The sequence below is a fragment of the Cololabis saira genome, chromosome 18 (genome assembly GCF_033807715.1).
Source record: "Cololabis saira isolate AMF1-May2022 chromosome 18, fColSai1.1, whole genome shotgun sequence".
NCBI classification, from domain to species: Eukaryota; Metazoa; Chordata; class Actinopteri; order Beloniformes; family Belonidae; genus Cololabis; species Cololabis saira.
In genome coordinates this window covers 38,887,526-38,906,059 of record NC_084604.1, presented here as the reverse complement: position 1 = coordinate 38,906,059, position 18,534 = coordinate 38,887,526, and the positions used below count along the sequence as shown (strand labels likewise).

The window sequence follows — 18,534 nt, the reverse complement described above, 5'->3', positions numbered from 1 at the left end:
GTGTGTGTGTGTGTGTGTGTGTGTGTGTGTGTGTGACTGCCCTGCACTGCTTGATTCAAATTTTAAATTGATATTCCTTAACAACAACAGTGCTAAAAATGCTAATAATGAAACATGTGTGAGCCGTTTATATGAACATAGAAGTGGATCCTCCATAGAGATGACATTCAATGTAATATTCCGTTTCACCACGATATGTTGTCAAAATCTACAAACTGGTCCTTTAATGTAATATACAGTATAATTATAATATAAGCGCTGGGGAAGTTACACAACACTAAGCAGACCACAGCCTATCCATGCTCTACAAGTGTAGGGTATACAGTACAAGGTCAAATAATGTCATATGTAATGGTTTAATTCATGCTATATGTGTACATTTATGTATAAAGAAAACCCTGAAATAATATTTTAATTCTTTAATATGTTGACAAATTATGTTAAATTAGCATATTAAGAGGTTATAGGTGGATTTTTCAACTCCGTCATCTTACATGTCAATACTGTGACCTCTTGCTGAGGACAGGTATAATAACTCTTAACTACAGACCATACATTTAAACAAATTCACACAGAAAAAGTGTAAAATGCGTTATAAAAAGAACATACGTATACACAGTTCCTGTAGATTTAACATTGTAAGTATGTAAACCATGATGAAACTTGATTTTCAATATAAATTAGACTTTTCTATGTAGGACATGTTTTGTTGACATGTTTGTGTGTGTTAGTGTCTGTGTGTTTGGGTGTGTATATGTGAGTGAATGAGTGTGTGTGAGTGTGTATATAAATATACACACTAACCTATGATGCTAACCTCTTATGCTAACCTCTGATGCTAACCTATGATGCGAATCTATGATGCTAACCTCTGATGCTAACCTATGATGCTAACCTATGATGCCAACCTATGATGCTAATTTATGATGCTAACCTATGATGCTAACCTATGATGCTAACCTATGACGCTAACCTCTGATGCTAACCTATGACGCTAACCTATGATGCTAACCTATGACGCTAACCTATGACGCTAACCTAGGATGCTAACCTATGACGCTAACCTCTGATGCTAACCTATGACGCTAACCTATGATGCTAACCTATGATGCTAACCTATGATGCTAACCTATGACGCTAACCTATGACGCTAACCTAGGACGCTAACCTATGATGCTAACCTCTGATGCTAACCTATGACGCTAACCTCTGATGGTAACCTATGACGCTAACCTATGATGCTAACCTATGATGCTAACCTATGATGCTAACCTATGATGCTAACCTCTGATGCTAACCTATGACACTAACCTCTGACGCTAACCTAGGACGCTAACCTATGATGCTAACCTCTGATGCTAACCTATGATGCTAACCTCTGACGCTAACCTATGATACTAACCTATGATGCTAACTTATGATGCTAACCTATGATGCTAACCTATGACGCTAACCTATGATACTAACCTATGATGCTAACTTATGACGCTAACTTATGACGCTAAGACTCGATTGTATTTATGAAAAGAACACCTGCACACTATTCCTTCATACTATATTAGTATATCGAACTATTTATTATACTGTACTTACTATGTTTACAGTACATTTATTCAGTTTGCAGTACACTTGTTCAGTTTCAGTTTATTTTTTACAGTATTTTCTTATTTTTCATACTTATAATTTATCTTTATCGTTTATTTAGTCTGAGTCCGACTTTGAGCTGCTGTAACACCCGAATTTCTCCTCTGGGGATCAATTAAGGACTCTCTTATCTTATGTTATCTTATATGAACCCATGATGCTAACCTATGATGCTAACCCATGATGCTAATCAATATTACTTCATATTGATCCCACCAACATCGTTCAATTCAATTCAATTAAATTTTATTTATATAGCGTCTAATACAACAGATGTTGTCTCTAGACGCTTTCCAGAGATCCAGAACATGAACATAAACATAAACCCCCGAGCAATTATTACATAAACAATGGCAGGTAAAAACTCCCCTAGTGGGAGAAAAACCTTAAGCCAAACAGTGGCAAGAAAAACTCCCCTTTAGGAGGGAAGAAACCTTGAGCAGGACCAGGCTCATAAGGGGGGACCCTCCTGCCGAAGGCCAGACTGGGGGAGTCAGGGACGTCAGCAACACAGCAGGCAGGTGGAAGCAGCAACGGGATGACCAGAGGTGGGGGAGGGGGGGGCGTCATCAGCACACAACAGTCATGTGGAAGCAGCAGCGTTAGCATCGTTCCAGCCGTCGTCCCTCGTGCGCCGTTACCGAAGCAACACGACCAACGAGTGGAGTCTTAACCTGGTGCCCTGAGGGACTCCTGGAGGTTGAGCGGCTAGAAGCTACCGACGTCAGCCTGTTAGCCTGGTAGCCTGTTAGCCTTTTAGCCTGGTAGTCTGTTAGCCTGTTAGCCTGCTAGCCCGTTAGCGTGATAAATAGTAGCCTATATTGTTCTAACAATAAATGATCACGTTATAACGTGATAAGTTTGTATATTGTAATAACGTGAAAAATATCACAATATCACAATATTACGTAGCTAGTACCAATAAACCCACTTGCGTAAAATTGCGTAAAACAGCAGGAGGCTGCTGTATATGTATATATATATATATATATATATATATATATATATATATATATATATATATATATAAATATATATATACATATATATATATATATATATATATATATATATATATATATATATATATATATGTATATATATATATAAATATATATATACATATATATATATATATATATATATATATATATATATATATATATATATATATATATATAAACACACACACACACACGGATGTGAAACCGTTCCACTTCGCTGTCAGAGACTGAAGAAAGAAGTTCAGGCAGAAGATGAGGGTTAAAATCCCTTTAATGACATTTGTAGCTGAATGTTGATCTTCAGCAACGTCGCGTTACAAAAACACATTTAAGAAAATAAATTACTAAACATTTCATCAGTTCATAAAATAACTTATGAAGAGAATCAGAGCTGCTAGACGTAAACACGGCGAAGAGGGAGGCTCCCATGTGAAGCAGCAGTTCCTGGTCTGGACCAGGAACTGTTTTCGTCGATGAGAACTCCGACACGTCAGCGGCACCAAGAGGTGATATTTCAGAAAAACTACTGTACATCCAGAAGTCTCTGTGATTTTAGTGAAAAAACCTCGTAATTCAGAATAAAAGCTGCTTAAATCCTGTTTCCAGCTGCGTGTGATGAAAGTGTTGAAAGATGGAGATAAAAAGACTCATTTTGCTACATTTAAATCAGAATATAGTTTTTAAAATATGGTCATTTCGTGGAAAAAAGTAAAAGTCGAAATGTTGAGAAAAATGTTTAAGTACAATTTCAAGAAAAAAGTCGAAATGTATTTCAACTTTATTCTCAAAATTCCGACTTTATTCACAAAATTTTGACTTTATTCTTGAAATTGTATTTCAACATTAATCTCGACATTTCAACTTTTTTCTCGACTTTTTTCTCGAAGTGCACAATAAAAAAAAATCTTCCCCTCTCAAATATTTTTTCTCCTGCATGGCCCTGATACTCTTCCATAGAAATTTACATAAAGAGTAAAACAAAGAAAAATGTTCGAGGAAAATCTGCCTCTCAATTTTACTTTTTTTTTTCAGCCAAAACTATCGCAGTAATTTGGGAATAAAGATTTATTTTATCAGTGAAATTACTTTCAGTAAAACATACTTTAGCACTGTTTTTAATTAAATAATCAATAAAAAATTCCCCATAAAATGACATTTCTCTTTTTTAACGATCTTAAAACGGTTTTATCTTCATTCCTTCCTCCTGAATCTTTTTTTTATTTTAAATTCAGACTTTTATGAAAATTGTTTGAAGTTTCTAAAGTTTAGGGTTTTTCCCAGGAGACCCGGCGGCTCCAAAATGGTAGGAGCTTCAGAATAAAGACGTTTTTTCTAAAAGAACCTCTTAAATGCAGTAAAACAGGTGTTTACTTCAGTAGAAGAAGAGTTCAGTTTAGGTTCCGAGCTACCGGGTCACCTGGTGCAAGTGCCTCGATGGAAAAATGAACAGGACCACAGTTTTTACCCATCATGCATCTGCTTCAACAGTTATTAGGTGGTGTTTATGCTAACTGTGGTTCTCGGGACCATTTCTGGCTCTTGGAGGCTCCGAAGAGAGATCCCGTTTTCAGGGGCCACGTGTTGTAAAGATGATCCACGACGATGCGGCAATCTGGAGATTTGTAAACGTAAAGTTCATATTTAAGAAATCCTCTCGGTAGCATGAATGTACCGGAGGCTAGCTGTGCTACATGCTAACGGGAAAACAACCGGAGGTGGAGGTTCCAGAAGAAACGGAGGTCTGTGTCCGTGAGTCTCAGTTCAGTGCCGTCCTGATCTCCAGGAGCTCATTGGTCCGTTAAAACAAGTGTCTCGGCGTCATGGGTTGGTCCACCGCGTCGCAGCGGCGCGGCGACGCCGGGCGTGGGCTCGCCCGCTCGCCCAGCGCCGGGTCGTAGAAGCAGTCCTCGTTGATCATGGAGGCCAGGCTGTAGACGCTGAAGTCCCGCTCCAGGAGGCTGCTGAAGTCCAGCGGCTCGGCGGCCCCGTGACTCCGCCCCCGGGGCCCCTGAGGCCCCCGAGGCCCCGCGCCCTCGCCGGTGGGGGGCGTGGCCTCCCGCTCCTCGGTGAAGTTCAGCCTCTGCAGCTGATTCTCCAGCTCGCTGGTCAGGGAGCAGAGCCGGGTCCTCCTGCCGGCCGGGGCGGGGCCGCCGCCGCCGTGGCTCGGCAGCAGCGGCTCGGAGCAGGTCTCTGCCAGGGCCCCGGACCCGGACCCAGACCCGGACCCGGACCCGGGGCGCCGGTTCTCCTCCGGGCCCTGCGGGGGCGTCCGCCGCTGCTGCCTCCTCCTCCAGGAGCCGCTCCGCTCGGCCGTGGACGTCCTGGACCTCAGGGAGCCGCCGGAGGACCGGTCCCTGACCAGGGAGCGCAGCGCCGCCAGGACGCCGGCCTTCGTCTCCGGGCCGCTGAAACACAGTTTATTTATTTATTTTTATTCATTTATTTATTTATTGTAGATGCCCATTAGGCCCCGTTTACACGGAGCAAAAACGGTGGTGTTTTCATGCGTTTTGGCCGTTCGTTTACACGAAAACGAAGCTCAAAGTCACCAAAAACCATCATCTTTTTCAAAACTCCGGCCAAAGTGGAGATTTACAAAAACTCCCGGTGTGTCCGAAATGCCATATTAAAAAGCATATACTAAAAAGTATACTTAAATTCGGCCCACTTTTGAGTAAATATCAGTAGTGTGCATTAATTCGGACGTACTATTAAGAGCGCACACGTCACTTCCTGCCGTTGGGAGGAATTGAGGTGTCACAACCACAGTAGCAGCTGTTACCATGGCAACAACAGCAGTAGCAGCTCCGCTCCGCTATTGCCCGTTTATTCTGGCCGAAACAAGATGGCATTGCATTGTGGGAAGTTTCTGCTTAGCTAGTGTCCATCAATCCACACTAATACATTTCTCTGGAATGAGTATGGATAGTACATACTATTGAGTACGTACTAATGTTTCGGACGCACTAAAAGATCTTGCATACTCATTTTGCTACTCATTAGGGTGGAAGTATGCGATTTCGGACGCAGCCTCCGCCTTCACGTTTGCTTGTAAACGGAGAGAAACGGACATTTAGGCTTCAGAACATCACATTATGAGACAGAAACGTCACCAGCGTCATTTGTGCGACCTGTGGTTACAATTAGTTTGTAACCGTCAATATTTTCTTGTATTTTACTGTTTTATATTCTAACGTCACACTTAAAAGTAACTCCACTTCTCTGTCAGCCCAAACGAAACACTCTCGTTCATCTTGGAAGTAACTGGAAGTTACTCGTGTCATTTGTTGATGTTTTTTTCCAGGATTCTGATTGGCTAGCATGACTTTATCTTCTCGTTACACTGCCCCCTGTAGGTTTGGCTGCTCATAGCACCTTAACAGCTATTTATGCAGGTTCCTGGAATTGATGGGATTTTTCAAAACGTAGAGGGGGAAATATCCATTTTTGTAAATACACCACGGTTTTTGCTCCGTGTAAACGGGCCGGAGCCTCAGGAGTTCTCCTGGACCGGAGCTCGTACCTGCTGAGCAGCTGGAACACCGTCTCTGGTCGGCCCTCCACCTCCGAGCGGCCGTGGACCAACTCCCAGACGCACGGGTCGGCCGGGCCTGGAGACGGGAGAGGGTCAGCTGAGTCACACACACACACACACACACACAGACATGCACACACACACACACACACACACACACACACACACACACACACACACACACACACACACACACACACACACACACACACACACACACACACACACACACACACACACACACACACACACACACACACACTCACCAGTTGCTGCTCGGACCTGGACGGCTGAAACTGGGATCAACCAGCGGAACCTGAAGGGGTCCAGATCAGCGGGGCGGGGCCCGGCCTGGAGGGGGAGGAGCCACGTCAGTCGGGTCGCCTCATTGGTCACAGCCGGAGCCTCAGCGGCGTCTCAGCTAGCCCAGACTTTCATACTTCTAGGTTTGTTTCATTCTATTCTGTTTATTGTTTCCATGATTTTCTTTACTGGTTTTTAGGGCTGTGCGATTAATCGATTTTAAATCTAAATCGGATTTATTAATCAAAAAAGGAAAATCGGAAAATCGATTTTCCTTTTTTGCAGCTGGCTGCATTACAGACGGAGCTCGTCTAGTCATCTTTGTTTGGTCAAGAAAATGTTAAATGTTGTCACTTACTCTAAACTCAAGGAGGATTTACAGTATCTTTCAATTGCACTTCATTCCCTATAGGGAAATGTGTTTGCTCTTTAAAAATAAAGATAAAATATTTGAAACAATTTATTCCATTGTCTTTTGTAGTTTTACCAAAAAAATTGAAATCGAAATCGAAAATCGGGTTTCAGAGAAAAAAATCTGAATTGTATTTTTGTCCAAAATCGCCCAGCCCTACTGGTTTTATTTTGAAATCAGTTAAATTTCTTGCTGATTTACAATGAAGATCATCTAAAAGTCCTGACTGAACTTATGAGAACAGCGGTTGCCATGGCGACCGTATCCGGAGCGACGCAGGAACTCACCATCCTCTTCTTCAGCTTGTTGTCCCGGTAGACCAGGATCACGGCCCTCCGGAACACTGGGGACACACGTGGAGTGAAGAATAATATCAAATCCAGTTCAGAAGTCCGCTGTGGTGTAGTGAGTTTTATTCAGTAGCCGGCGGTGAGCAGACCTACACAGAGCGTGTCTGAGTTGGTGTGCTGACCACGAATGGTTTGAAATCATGACCTTTATACAGTAAGTTCAAAGCACAAAAGGCAGGAATAAACGAGCCAAAGGTGAGAGACAAAAAGCAATTTACAGTCAGGTGTGATCTGTGGCCAAATGCCGTTATCGGGCGTTTGGCACGACTGTCACTAAGTTGTAAACAGTGTTGGGTGTAACGCGGTACAAAGTAACGCGTTACTGTAATGAGATTACATTCACCAGTAACGCAGTAATGTACCACGTTACAGTTGTAATTTGGGTAATCCCGTTATAGTTACTCTAAGACAAGAAACATTACGTTACTTTAGTTACTTTAAGCTTTTCAGCTACATGTAGAATGGGAGAACAGATAAGAAAATCAAACTTGCCTTTCATGCGTCTTCACGCGTTGCGCAACACTTTTCTGACTTAAGGCTGATTTATGGTTCCGCGTTAAATCGACGTTTACCAGAACTTACGGCGTAGGGTACGCGGCGACGCGCACCGTACGGCGTAAGTTCTGCTTGGTGTAACGCAGAACCATAAATCAGCCTTTAACGTGATTTTACAGGGTTGTTCGTGATCTTACGGGACTTTACGGGACTTTACGAATACACGTTTGTGCTGATCTGGGCACTGCAGTAATAAGGTTCCAACTACAGGACTGTCTCAGAAAATTAGAATATTGTGATAAAGTTCTTTATTTTCTGTAATGCAATTAAAAAAACAAACATGTCATACATTCTGGATTCATTACAAATCAACTGAAATATTGCAAGCCTTTTATTATTTTAATATTGCTGATTATGGTTTATAGTTTAAGATTAAGATTCCCAGAATATTCAAATTTTTTGAGATAGGATATTTGAGTTTTCTTAAACTGTAAACCATGATCAGCAATATTAAAATAATAAAAGGCTTGAAATATTTCAGTGGATTTGTAATGAATCCAGAATGTATGACCTTTTTGTTTTTTTAATTGCATTACAGAAAATCACAATATTCTAATTTTCTGAGACAGTCCTGTAAATGTTGTTCATTGGCAATCGAGTTCTGGTGCAGCTCAGGTGATATTGTGGAGTAATCCAAAAGTAATGTAACTAGTAATGTAACTAGTTACTTTCAGCAACCAGTAACAAAGTAGTGTAAGGGATTACTTTTTTTTAAAGTAACTAGTAATATGTAATGGATTACTTTTTTTGAGTAACTACCCCAACACTGGTTGTAAATTACCCCATATGGCATTCCCGTGGCTCTAGTCTGTGGTGAGGCCACTTCAGAGGTGTGAGCCCTGCAGGGGGTAGGGAGCTGGAGCTTCACGTCACCCACGGTGTCACAATGCATCAACACGGTTAGCGCGTTAGCGTGCGTCTCCACCTCCACCGCTGTTCTGTCGATTTCTGCTGCTTTGTCGAAAAAAGCTACCTAATAGTTTCTACCTTTGTAGAGCTACACGTCTTTTCCCCCCAAGTAGTCCTTGTCGCTCGCCAGGCCGTCATTGTAAATAAGAATGTTCTTAATGACCTGCCTGCTTAATTAAAGGCCAATGACTGAATAAATATCAAATAAAGCGATATACCGTATTTTCTGGACTATAAGCCGCTACCTTTTCCATAGGTTTTCAACCGTGCAGCTTAAACAAAGGTTATATTCTGTGGATTTTTCTTCCACCACTCGGGGCGCTCTAACCGGAATTAGAATCAAAACTAAGACAAAATAAATGCAAAGAAGAATATGCTTCTTCTTCTTTAGCAGATAGAAGTAGGTAGAAGCAGATTTCAGATAAATAGATAAATACATAGCGGTTATTTTCTCTTGGTTCTGTCCCGTTTTAATCAGCAAAGTTGCTGCCGTGTTAAAAGACACTGTTAGGAAAGATCTATTTAGGTACAAACATGTACATCATTTACAGTTCAAAATCCTTCTGTACATGTAGTAAATATCTAATCTAACAACAGAAATATCTGTGGCTTGTATGCAGGTGCGGCTTGTATATCTTTTTTTAATTATTTTTTTTAAAATAGAGCGGATGCGGCTTATATGCAGGTGCGGCTTATAGTCCAGAAAATACGATAATTGGTTTTTTTTCTCTTTATCGTATAATGTTCACAAAGTGTAATGCAATTCATGTCATGGGTAGTGTATTTTGAAGGATCAAATACTCAACATCCCATATTATCAATTTTAAAATGATATTTCAGGGTATTTGATAGTCCAGTAACATCCTATCAAATAATGCTCCTGTCACTTAATGTACTAATCACCTCACTGCCACTGCAGGATTAATGTCAGCATACTTACACCTCAATTTATCCATTTTAACATTTAAAGTTAAATGTTAAAATTGTTAATAACATTAACAATTTTAACATTAACAACAGCGTGGACTGAAGGGATGCAGGAAATTATGGGCAATCAAACTTTGAAAATCGACTGTGCGCAGAACCACAAAGTAGCAGTTTTGGACGTGTAGCATGGATGGACAGAACACCCGTTCTACTGACGGCGCCGGACTCACCGAACAGCGTGAGTTCTGGTTCCTTCCTCAGGCGGCGCAGACACGGCAGCGGGTTCAGCCAGACCACCGGAGAGTGGACCAGGAACTCCCCCATGGAGATCTCCGTCACCTGGAGAGAGACCGGGACCGGTTAGACCGGGAACCAGGATCATAACGCCCATCACACACACAACTAAACAGTACGGTGGCCGAGACCCGCCATTGCTGAAAATAAAGGTAACGCTGCAAACAGAAACAAACGCTGCTGCAAATAAAATAAACGCTTTGCAATTAAAATAAATGCTGCAAATAAAAACAAACGCCGCTGCAAATAAAAGAAACGACTATTTTTGCTGATGCACCGGTGTTTTTATGTGAGAGGAGAAGAAGAAGACGAAGAGGACGTAAGTGAAAAGGAAGAAATAAGAACGAGAAAATATGTGAAAAGGTTAGTGTTCAACGTCGCTACGTCTAATTTTTAATGTGTTAGGCCAAAAACACCGGTGCATTGGCAAAAATAGTCCCCGGTAATTCAATTCCGTTGTGGCCTTTTTATTTGTGTCGTTTTTTTATTTTATTTGCAGCGGGGTTTCTTTATATTTGCAGCGGGGTTTCTTTATATTTTCAGCGTTTATTTTATTTGCTAAGCGTTTATTTTATTTGCAGCGGGGTTTCTTTATATCTCAATGACGCCTCCGGTCCAAGCTAAAGTTGTTCTCGTCGACCAAAATTATGACTAAATATCATCGTCAACGAACCTTTATCACCTGAGGAAAATGAGACGCAACGAAAATGCTGGGCATGTGACGATAACGATAATTAAATATATAATGCAGTATCGTCGACGAATAAAAACACTAAAATGTAGATTACGAAATAAAAACTCTTCGAGGGTGAAAGGGGGTCTTTGAAGGTCTTTGGGGGTCTTTGAGGGTCTTTGTGGGTCTTGGCGGACATTTCTTATTTTTTAGTGAATAAAATCAATATTTTGAGTTAGTTTCTGCTTAAAAATGCGTTTTGATAAAATTTCTAGCGAGAAATATATATTTTACTTTCATAATATTCACTCAGTGAATGTACATAATCACTTGTTTGCCGAAGATCTCGCCAGAATAAAGGCTGATTTATGGTTCTGCGTTACATCAACGCGTAGCCTACGCCGTACCCTACGCCGTAGGCTACGCGTCGATTTAACGCAGAACCATAAATTGCCGGCGGCTCTTCTCATCCCTGAAAACATCGGATCAAATTTCTTAACAGGCGTTATTTGGATAAACTGAGCCCAGGTTGGGGATCTTAACGGTAACTTTTACACCTGAGAAAATATTAAAACTTAATAAAGTGGCATATTAACAGCGCTACAGCGGAAATTAAAACAGCTTTTAGCTCTGGGCTTCCTGATTTGGTGTGACGTATGTGCAAACGTAACTACGCAGTCGCTTACGTACCCGAACGTAAACCACGCAGTGACGGAGCAAGTGGTGTCCCAATCCCTAGGGAACATTACAAGGACCCTACTCATTTTTAGGGCTAGTGGTAGAAAGTAGGGGGTGTATTGGGATTGGCCCTAACTCGTCGAGCAACGAGTCGTTGCTCCTCATTGGGGCGTCGTACCTGTCTGTCCTCCCAGGGACAGGTGGGGTCTCACCGGTCTGTCCTCCCAGGGACAGGTGGGGGTCTCACCTGTCTGTCCTCCCAGGGACAGGTGGGGTCTCACCTGTCTGTCCTCCCAGGGACAGGTGGGGTCTCACCTGTCTGTCCTTCCAGGGACAGGTGGGGTCTCACCTGTCTGTCCTCCCAGGGAGAGGTGGGGGTCTCACCTGACAGGTGGGGGTCTCACCTGTCTGTCTCTCTGCTCGGCGGCCAGCTGCTCGAAGACGCAGCCGTAGTCCTCGTAGATCTTCTGCATCTCGTTGATGTGACTGGCCACCGTCTCCATGGCCCTCAGCGCCTCTGGGGACGGAAGAAGACGAGACGGAGGTGAAGACGTGGTGGGACGGGGACGAGGACCAGCAGCCCCCCCTGCAGGCCTGGAGGACCAGCAGCTCCCCCTGCAGGCCTGGAGGGGTTACAGCTGCTGGAACTCACCTGTTGGTGGCTGGGGGGAATTCAGGTGTGTTTTAGCATGTGAGTGGGCGTGGTTTACCTGTCAGGTGTGTTTAACAGTTCAGGTGGGTGTGTCTTACCTGTCAGGTGTGTCTTACGGTTCAGGTGTGTTTTATGGTTCAGGTGGGTGTTTTATGGTGTTGGCGTGTTTTGCCCGTCATGTGGGCGTGTTTTACTTATCAGGTGAGTGTTTTACGGTTCAGGGGCCTCATTTATAAAGTTTGCTTGCGCACAAAACAGGGCTTGAAAGATGTGGACGCCACCTTCTACGCAAAGGTTTGGATTTAAAAAGAAAAAACTAACCGAAAAACCTGCGTATCCCTACGGCAACCCTGACCCTCCCGTAGGAATTTACTTAAGATCCGGGGAACTGGCGACGCAGGCGGTGAGATGGTGAAATGAAGCCAGATTCATGTCATACTGTTAATAATGTCATCACATATCAGACTTATAATATAATAGCGCTGATCGTGTCCCTCTGTGTTTGAAGCTCAGCGTCAGTCAGGACTCTCAGCTGCTGCTGGAGCTGCAGCCGCGGTGAGTGGGCTTGCACGCCGTATGCTCTGCGTCGATTTAACGTGGAACCATAAATCAGCCTTGAGCAGCACTGAGGAGAGGGGAGGGGAGGAGGGGTAGCGGGGCCGCCGTCCCGTCTTCGCACAGAGTGTCTTGATGATTTGCAATTACAGGCTGAGCCTACCGTTAGTTCTTAAACTGTAAAAAGTGGGGGGGGGGGGAGAGACAAAAACATGAGTTTGAAAAGTGGGGGGGGGTGTCCCCCCTGTTCCCAGTGGAAATTGCGCCCTTGCGCCTCACAGCGTTTTATTTTCACTTGCTTTATTAAATAATATTTATATACTATTTATACTTTTACTGTGACCACCAAATAATGTGGTTTTCCTGTCCTCCACCTCATCCACAACATCTCGATCTCAGTCTCAGTGAAATTCAGTGTCACGGTGGCTCGACACGTCTCATTCATTCTGACGCCAAACAGGCTACAGGAAGCCACTGCGCATGCTCAGTAGGCTCATTCATATGCATTTATGGTAAAAAGTAGGCGTGTAGAGGGCGGGATATGAGGCGGATTCACCTGTGCAACCTTCCAGCTGGACTGTGATTCATAAAGCGAACATTGCGTGCAAGTGTGCGTGCACGCGGTTTTATAAATCCGGATTTTTTTTTGCGCCCTCCATTTTCGGCTTTTGGGTTTACGTGCACTTTTAGTATGAATCCTACACACTCTTTTATAAATGAGGCCCCTGGTGTGTTTTACCTGTCAGGTGTGGTTTACCTGTCAGGTGGGTGTGTCTCACCTGTCAGGTGGGTGTCTCACCTGTCAGGTGGGCGTGTTCGGGGCTCTGGGCGTCCGTCAGCGACACCAGCTCCCTCAGCAGCAGCGGATACTTCAGGACTCTCTGGACCGGTTTGATCAGGAAAGACTCCAGAGACCACGAGTGCTGATTGGTCGGATTCCGGGCGTCCAGGAAGTGCTTAAAGGCCCCGTCGGTTTTTGCTGCATCAAACATCAAAGTTTAAACTTATATTTCTCCTTCAGAAGAATACGAGGCTCTAAAGGAGCGGCCGGAGAAAAGGTGATGCTGCGGCGGGTTGGGGTCACCTCTCTCCAGAACCTTCTGGACTTTGATGTGGTTGGCGCAGAAGCCGCTGTAGAGCTTGAAGTGGTCGGCGTAGTAAAGGAACGAGCCGCCGAGCGAGAAGAGCAGCTTCTACAAGAGGAAACGGGGAATACATACGGTTAAAATCAAAGTGCAGGTAATAAGGACGACAAAGATGTCATAAAAGTTCTGTAATGTTGAAGATTTAAATGAGTTCATGAGTAAGAAGAAACTTTGCCTGACTGTACATGTGCAATTAACCCTTATTAACCAGACACGTGGAACCAGGTTTACCTTGAACTGTCCAGGAGTCTCCAGGCTGCTGATGTCGGGGCAGGCAGCGATTCTCTCCTCCAGCGTCTGCAGGAAAACCCTCTGGAAGTCCAGCATCTCGGGGAGGCTGCCGAACAGGGCCTCCATCTGGGGGGGCCGGGGGGAAAGGGGGGACGGGGGGACGGGGACAACAGGGGGGGAAAAGGGGGGGTTACCACAGCTTCCTGGAGCCTCCTGGAGCCTCCTGGAGCTCCCTTGAGCTTCCTTGAGTCTCCTTGAACTTCCTGGAGTTCTCACCTCGTCCTTGCTGAGGAAGGTCTGGTCCTGCAGGGGCGTCAGGTAGATGTCGAACAGGAAAATCAGGTCCTGGAAGGAAGAAAACAGGATTCAGAACCAGGTCCAGATCCAGACCTGCAGGTCCTCTACAGACCACTAGGGTCCAGATCCAGACCTGCAGGTCCTCTACAGACCACTAGGGTCCAGATCCAGACCTGCAGGTCCTCTACAGACCACTAGGGTCCAGGTCCAGACCTGCAGGTCCTCTACAGACCACTAGGGTCCAGATCCAGACCTGCAGGTCCTCTACAGACCACTAGGGTCCAGATCCAGACCTGCAGGTCCTCTACAGACCACTAGGGTCCAGATCCAGATCTGCAGGTCCTCTACAGACCACTAGGGTCCAGATCCAGACCTGCAGGTCCTCTACAGACCACTAGGGTCCAGATCCAGACCTGGATTTTGGCGCAATTTTATGGCATTTTCACGTGTCGGACTTTAACGAACTCCTCCTAGCAGGATCGTCCGTTCGACATAAAACTCGCTCAGGAGACACAAAAGACGTTAACGATGAAAAGTTATCAAAATCTTGAGTTTTCGTGAAATGGCGTGGCCGTGGCGCCGCGTCAAACTTCAACGTTAAACAGGAAGTGATACTAGTAGCTGATTGGTCCATATTTGATAGTTCCTATTTTCTGCCATAACCTTTGAATGGTTTGACATACAGAGTATATATATATATATATATATATATATATATATATATATATATACTCCATTATGTGAATTTTAATGCTTAATTAATGCCACGGCTGCGCCAAGAGACACGCCTCCTCCATAGCTATGTCATCCTATTGTTGTTGTTATTTTTTTTCATTTTCCGGCCAAATTTCGGTTCGCTACTCCTCCTACAGATTTCGGAGGACCCAGGCGAATCATATACATTTTGGTGTCGAAATTCCCATTTTTCCCAAAGTTATTCCCAAAAAACCTGCCAAAAAAACCCATTCAAAGCGGATGGGAAAAAGTAAAAAAAAAAGCCAAAATTCACCTTCTCTCTGAGTCACCTAACTTTCTTACACCTGCACGTCGAAATGTCATTCAAACTTCAAAACGGAGGAAAACTTCTCTTCTCAGAATCAGAATCAGAATCATAAAGGGGTTTATTGCCAAGTTTTCACACGAGGAATTTGTTATGGGGATTGCTGCAACACAATACAAATATAAAAACAAATATATAAAAGATAAAATAAAATGAAATGTATAAACAATAAAAAGTATAAACAGTAAAACAAAATGTAGACCGGAAATGTACAAAATGAGGTTTTAAAGTGCCGGGTGAGTCTGTACAAAACTCTCTCTCTCTCCAAAACACCAAACAGTTTTTCCTAAGATGTACACTTTTCAAGATATGAGCCCTCAAGCGAGGACTCACTTTTTTGTCAAATCTAGAGTGCGGGTGTCATTTGAAGTGCAAGAAACAGTGAAAAAATAACCTGAATTTTTATTTGTAACTCGAGCTCACGGCCAAACCGTAAAAGTCAGACAAATAATTTTTGGTCAGAATGTAGGCATAGGTGTTGGGATTCATAAAATGTGACTTTGACAGGCGGGGTTTGCACAAAATTTAAACAGGGGGGCTAAAGCGGCGCGAATACCTGTCTCGTTCCCCATTCGCTGTAATGTAATCAAAAGTTTTCTTCAAAAGAATCTCACTCTGTCTTTGCACTGTGCTTACTGAGTAAATTTAAGGAATATCTGAATAAAATTAAGATTGTCAGAATCTGCCGGCTTCTGTGTCTCTCATGATGTTTTCGTTTTTTGGCTACTAGCTACAGTTTGATCACAAATCTTATTTGAGACCTTGTCAGATGGCAAAATCTGGGTTTTTCTCACAGCCAAACCGGAAGGTTCTCAAGTCGAGGTTCTTGTTGCCCCTAGCAACCAGAGCGCAGCTGCTGACTGATTGCCTCAGCCAGAACTGGTCACATGACTCAGTTACTTAAAGCGTTCATATACTTTAACCTGTAAAATGGAGACGCCTCAAAGAATTCTGTGAAATCTGACCCCTGACCTTTGACCTTAGCCGACCCCCAGTCCTGCGGGGAACCGGTTCATGGTATATATATATATATATATACATATATATATATATATATATATATATATTTTATATATATTAAATACCCCACTTACACATACACGCACGCACGCACGCACCCACGCACGCACGCACGCACGCACACAGTAAATAACCCAGATGCTATATCTAAATAAATATAAATGCTATAACTTTTGAAGGGTTTGACATAGAGAGTCATGGGTGGTGTCATCGGACTTGGTATTAAGTCCTTGACCATAATTGGTGCAAATTAGCCCCAGTCCTTCTTCTGATTGGCCGATATGTGATATTCCGATAACTTTTACATGGTTTGATATAGAGAGTCGTGTGTGGTGTCATCGGACTTACTTTTGAGTCCTTCACCTTTATTGCTGAAAAATGCAGCAATGTACACAAATGGGCAGCAATGATCCCCATTTTTTATTTTAATTTTCCTTTCTTTTCATATTGCATTTAAATTGATATTTGTCCATTATCCTCTTTGAGAGTTTGTATAGTTTTAATAAAGTTTTGTTCAAAAAAAAAAAAAAAGGTTTAGGATCAGAGTTTAGGACCAGGGATCAGGGTTCGGGGTCAGGGTCAGGGTCAGGATCAGGATCAGAGGTTAGGACCAGGGATCAGGGTTCGGGGTCAGGGTCAGGATCAGGATCAGGGTCAGGGTTTAGGCGGGTTCCCGGCGCTGCGGCTGCTTCAGGAGCCTCACCTTGACGTAGGACTTCTCAGTGTCCACCAGTTCCTGGATCACGTTACGCAGCCGCTGACACGCCCCCAGGTGGGCGGGGCTCGGGTGGGCGGGGCTCGGCACGCCGGCCTCTCTGCAGTACGGGTTCTTGGGGGCGTCGGCCTCCGCCGCTCGGTACTCTGGGAAGGTTTGGTACAGCGAAGAGACGCGTTCCACGTTCTGGGGGACAGGGAGGAACCAGGTCAGAGGTTCTGCAGGACCAGGACCTGCTGATCTACAGGTGTACAGGACTACAGGTCTACAGGTCTGCAGGTCTACAGGTCTGCAGTAGTGATGCACCGAAATGAAAATTTGTGGCCGAAACCGAAACCGAAAATAATAATAAACACTTGGCCGAATACCGAACAATACCGAACATGGTTCTTCGCAGTTTTTCATTTATTTTGCCAATTTTTTCACCATTGCATAAATCAAATAAATTTGATTTAGGCATGCTTTTAAAAGAAAAAAATCTTTTACAAAATTACAAGGTAGAAAACATTTGTTGAACATAAAAAACTGAACATTTTTTTAACTTCTCAGCATTTCTTAAATAATCCAGCAGACATTATACCAGCAAAGAACAATAACTTAAAATAAATAGATTAGCAAAATACATTTTTTGGCCGTCTTTGAGCTTACGTTAGGCTTAACTGACTAAACATTGTAACATAGGCCTTAAAACAATAAAAATGCATTAAAGCGCTCAGGGTTTTTTATCATTTCAAATGATAAATCAAACTTGTAGTGCTGAAAGACTTTGCAGATGTGCCCCCTCTAGATATTTGAGCAGAACATTCATTGCAAACAGCCATTCTTGTATTATTCTTTGCCACTCTAAAATACTCCCACACTGCTGACATGTTTGCACCACTTCACTCCACGCTCTTCCACGTTTGATTTCCTCATCTAAACGCACCTGTAATAGATTGATTTATGTTGTTTTGGTTCCACCTGCTGGTGAATGTTAGTTAAATTCTTATGTGGTTAGTTTTTGGTTGGCCAACGATTTATGCGTTGCGCAACAGTTACGGAGCAGCCAGTCTATTTCCTTATATTACAACGCCGTTATTAATTGTTCGTTTTTTTTTCCCCACTTATTCCACCGAACACCGAAAGTGTTTTTTTGCCATTTTCGGCAAAAAACAATTTCGGTTACCAAACAATCAGTGCATCACTAGTCTGCAGGTCTACAGGTCTGATGGTCTACAGGTCCCCCCCAGACATTACCAGGCAACAGGCCGTCTCCTCCAGCAGCCCCCCTACCAGCTCCGCCAGCCCCAGCCCCCCCCCCCTCCTCCTCCAGGGGCAGGACCCAGCACAGCCCCCCCATGGCGGGGCGGGTGGACCCCCCCCTCCAGGGTCAGGGGTCCCCTCTGCTCCGGGGTCAGGGGTCACCTCTGCTGCCGCCGGCGCTAACGACGGAGCGGCTCACAGGCGCGTGTAGCGGCGGCGGCGGCGTTAATCCATCTGACTTCACGCTCCCGGATTAACAGGCTGGTCACGTGACCCGGGAGGCTGGAGCCAGAGAGGATTATGGGAAAGGATTTCTGCTCTGAGAGGAGCACG

General features: G+C 43.8%; 1 protein-coding gene across 3 annotated transcripts in view; it reads right to left on the bottom strand.

Annotated features, from left to right (window-relative positions):
- Positions 1–2,871: 2,871 nt before the first annotated feature.
- LOC133464692 (rho guanine nucleotide exchange factor TIAM2-like) overlaps positions 2,872–18,534 on the bottom strand; it is a 72,973-nt gene continuing 57,310 nt past the window's right edge. For all 3 annotated transcript variants that reach the window (XM_061746819.1, XM_061746821.1, XM_061746820.1), the window contains exons 14-24: positions 16,948–17,145; positions 14,144–14,212; positions 13,868–13,993; positions 13,576–13,684; positions 13,291–13,470; positions 11,689–11,801; positions 9,870–9,978; positions 7,186–7,241; positions 6,450–6,534; positions 6,172–6,259; positions 2,872–5,053 (exon numbers count right to left, since the gene is read on the bottom strand). In XM_061746819.1, coding sequence (XP_061602803.1) covers positions 4,447–5,053; positions 6,172–6,259; positions 6,450–6,534; positions 7,186–7,241; positions 9,870–9,978; positions 11,689–11,801; positions 13,291–13,470; positions 13,576–13,684; positions 13,868–13,993; positions 14,144–14,212; positions 16,948–17,145 — 1,740 coding nt within the window. In that variant the 3' untranslated portion in view covers positions 2,872–4,446. The remainder of the gene's footprint in view (positions 5,054–6,171; positions 6,260–6,449; positions 6,535–7,185; positions 7,242–9,869; positions 9,979–11,688; positions 11,802–13,290; positions 13,471–13,575; positions 13,685–13,867; positions 13,994–14,143; positions 14,213–16,947; positions 17,146–18,534) is intronic.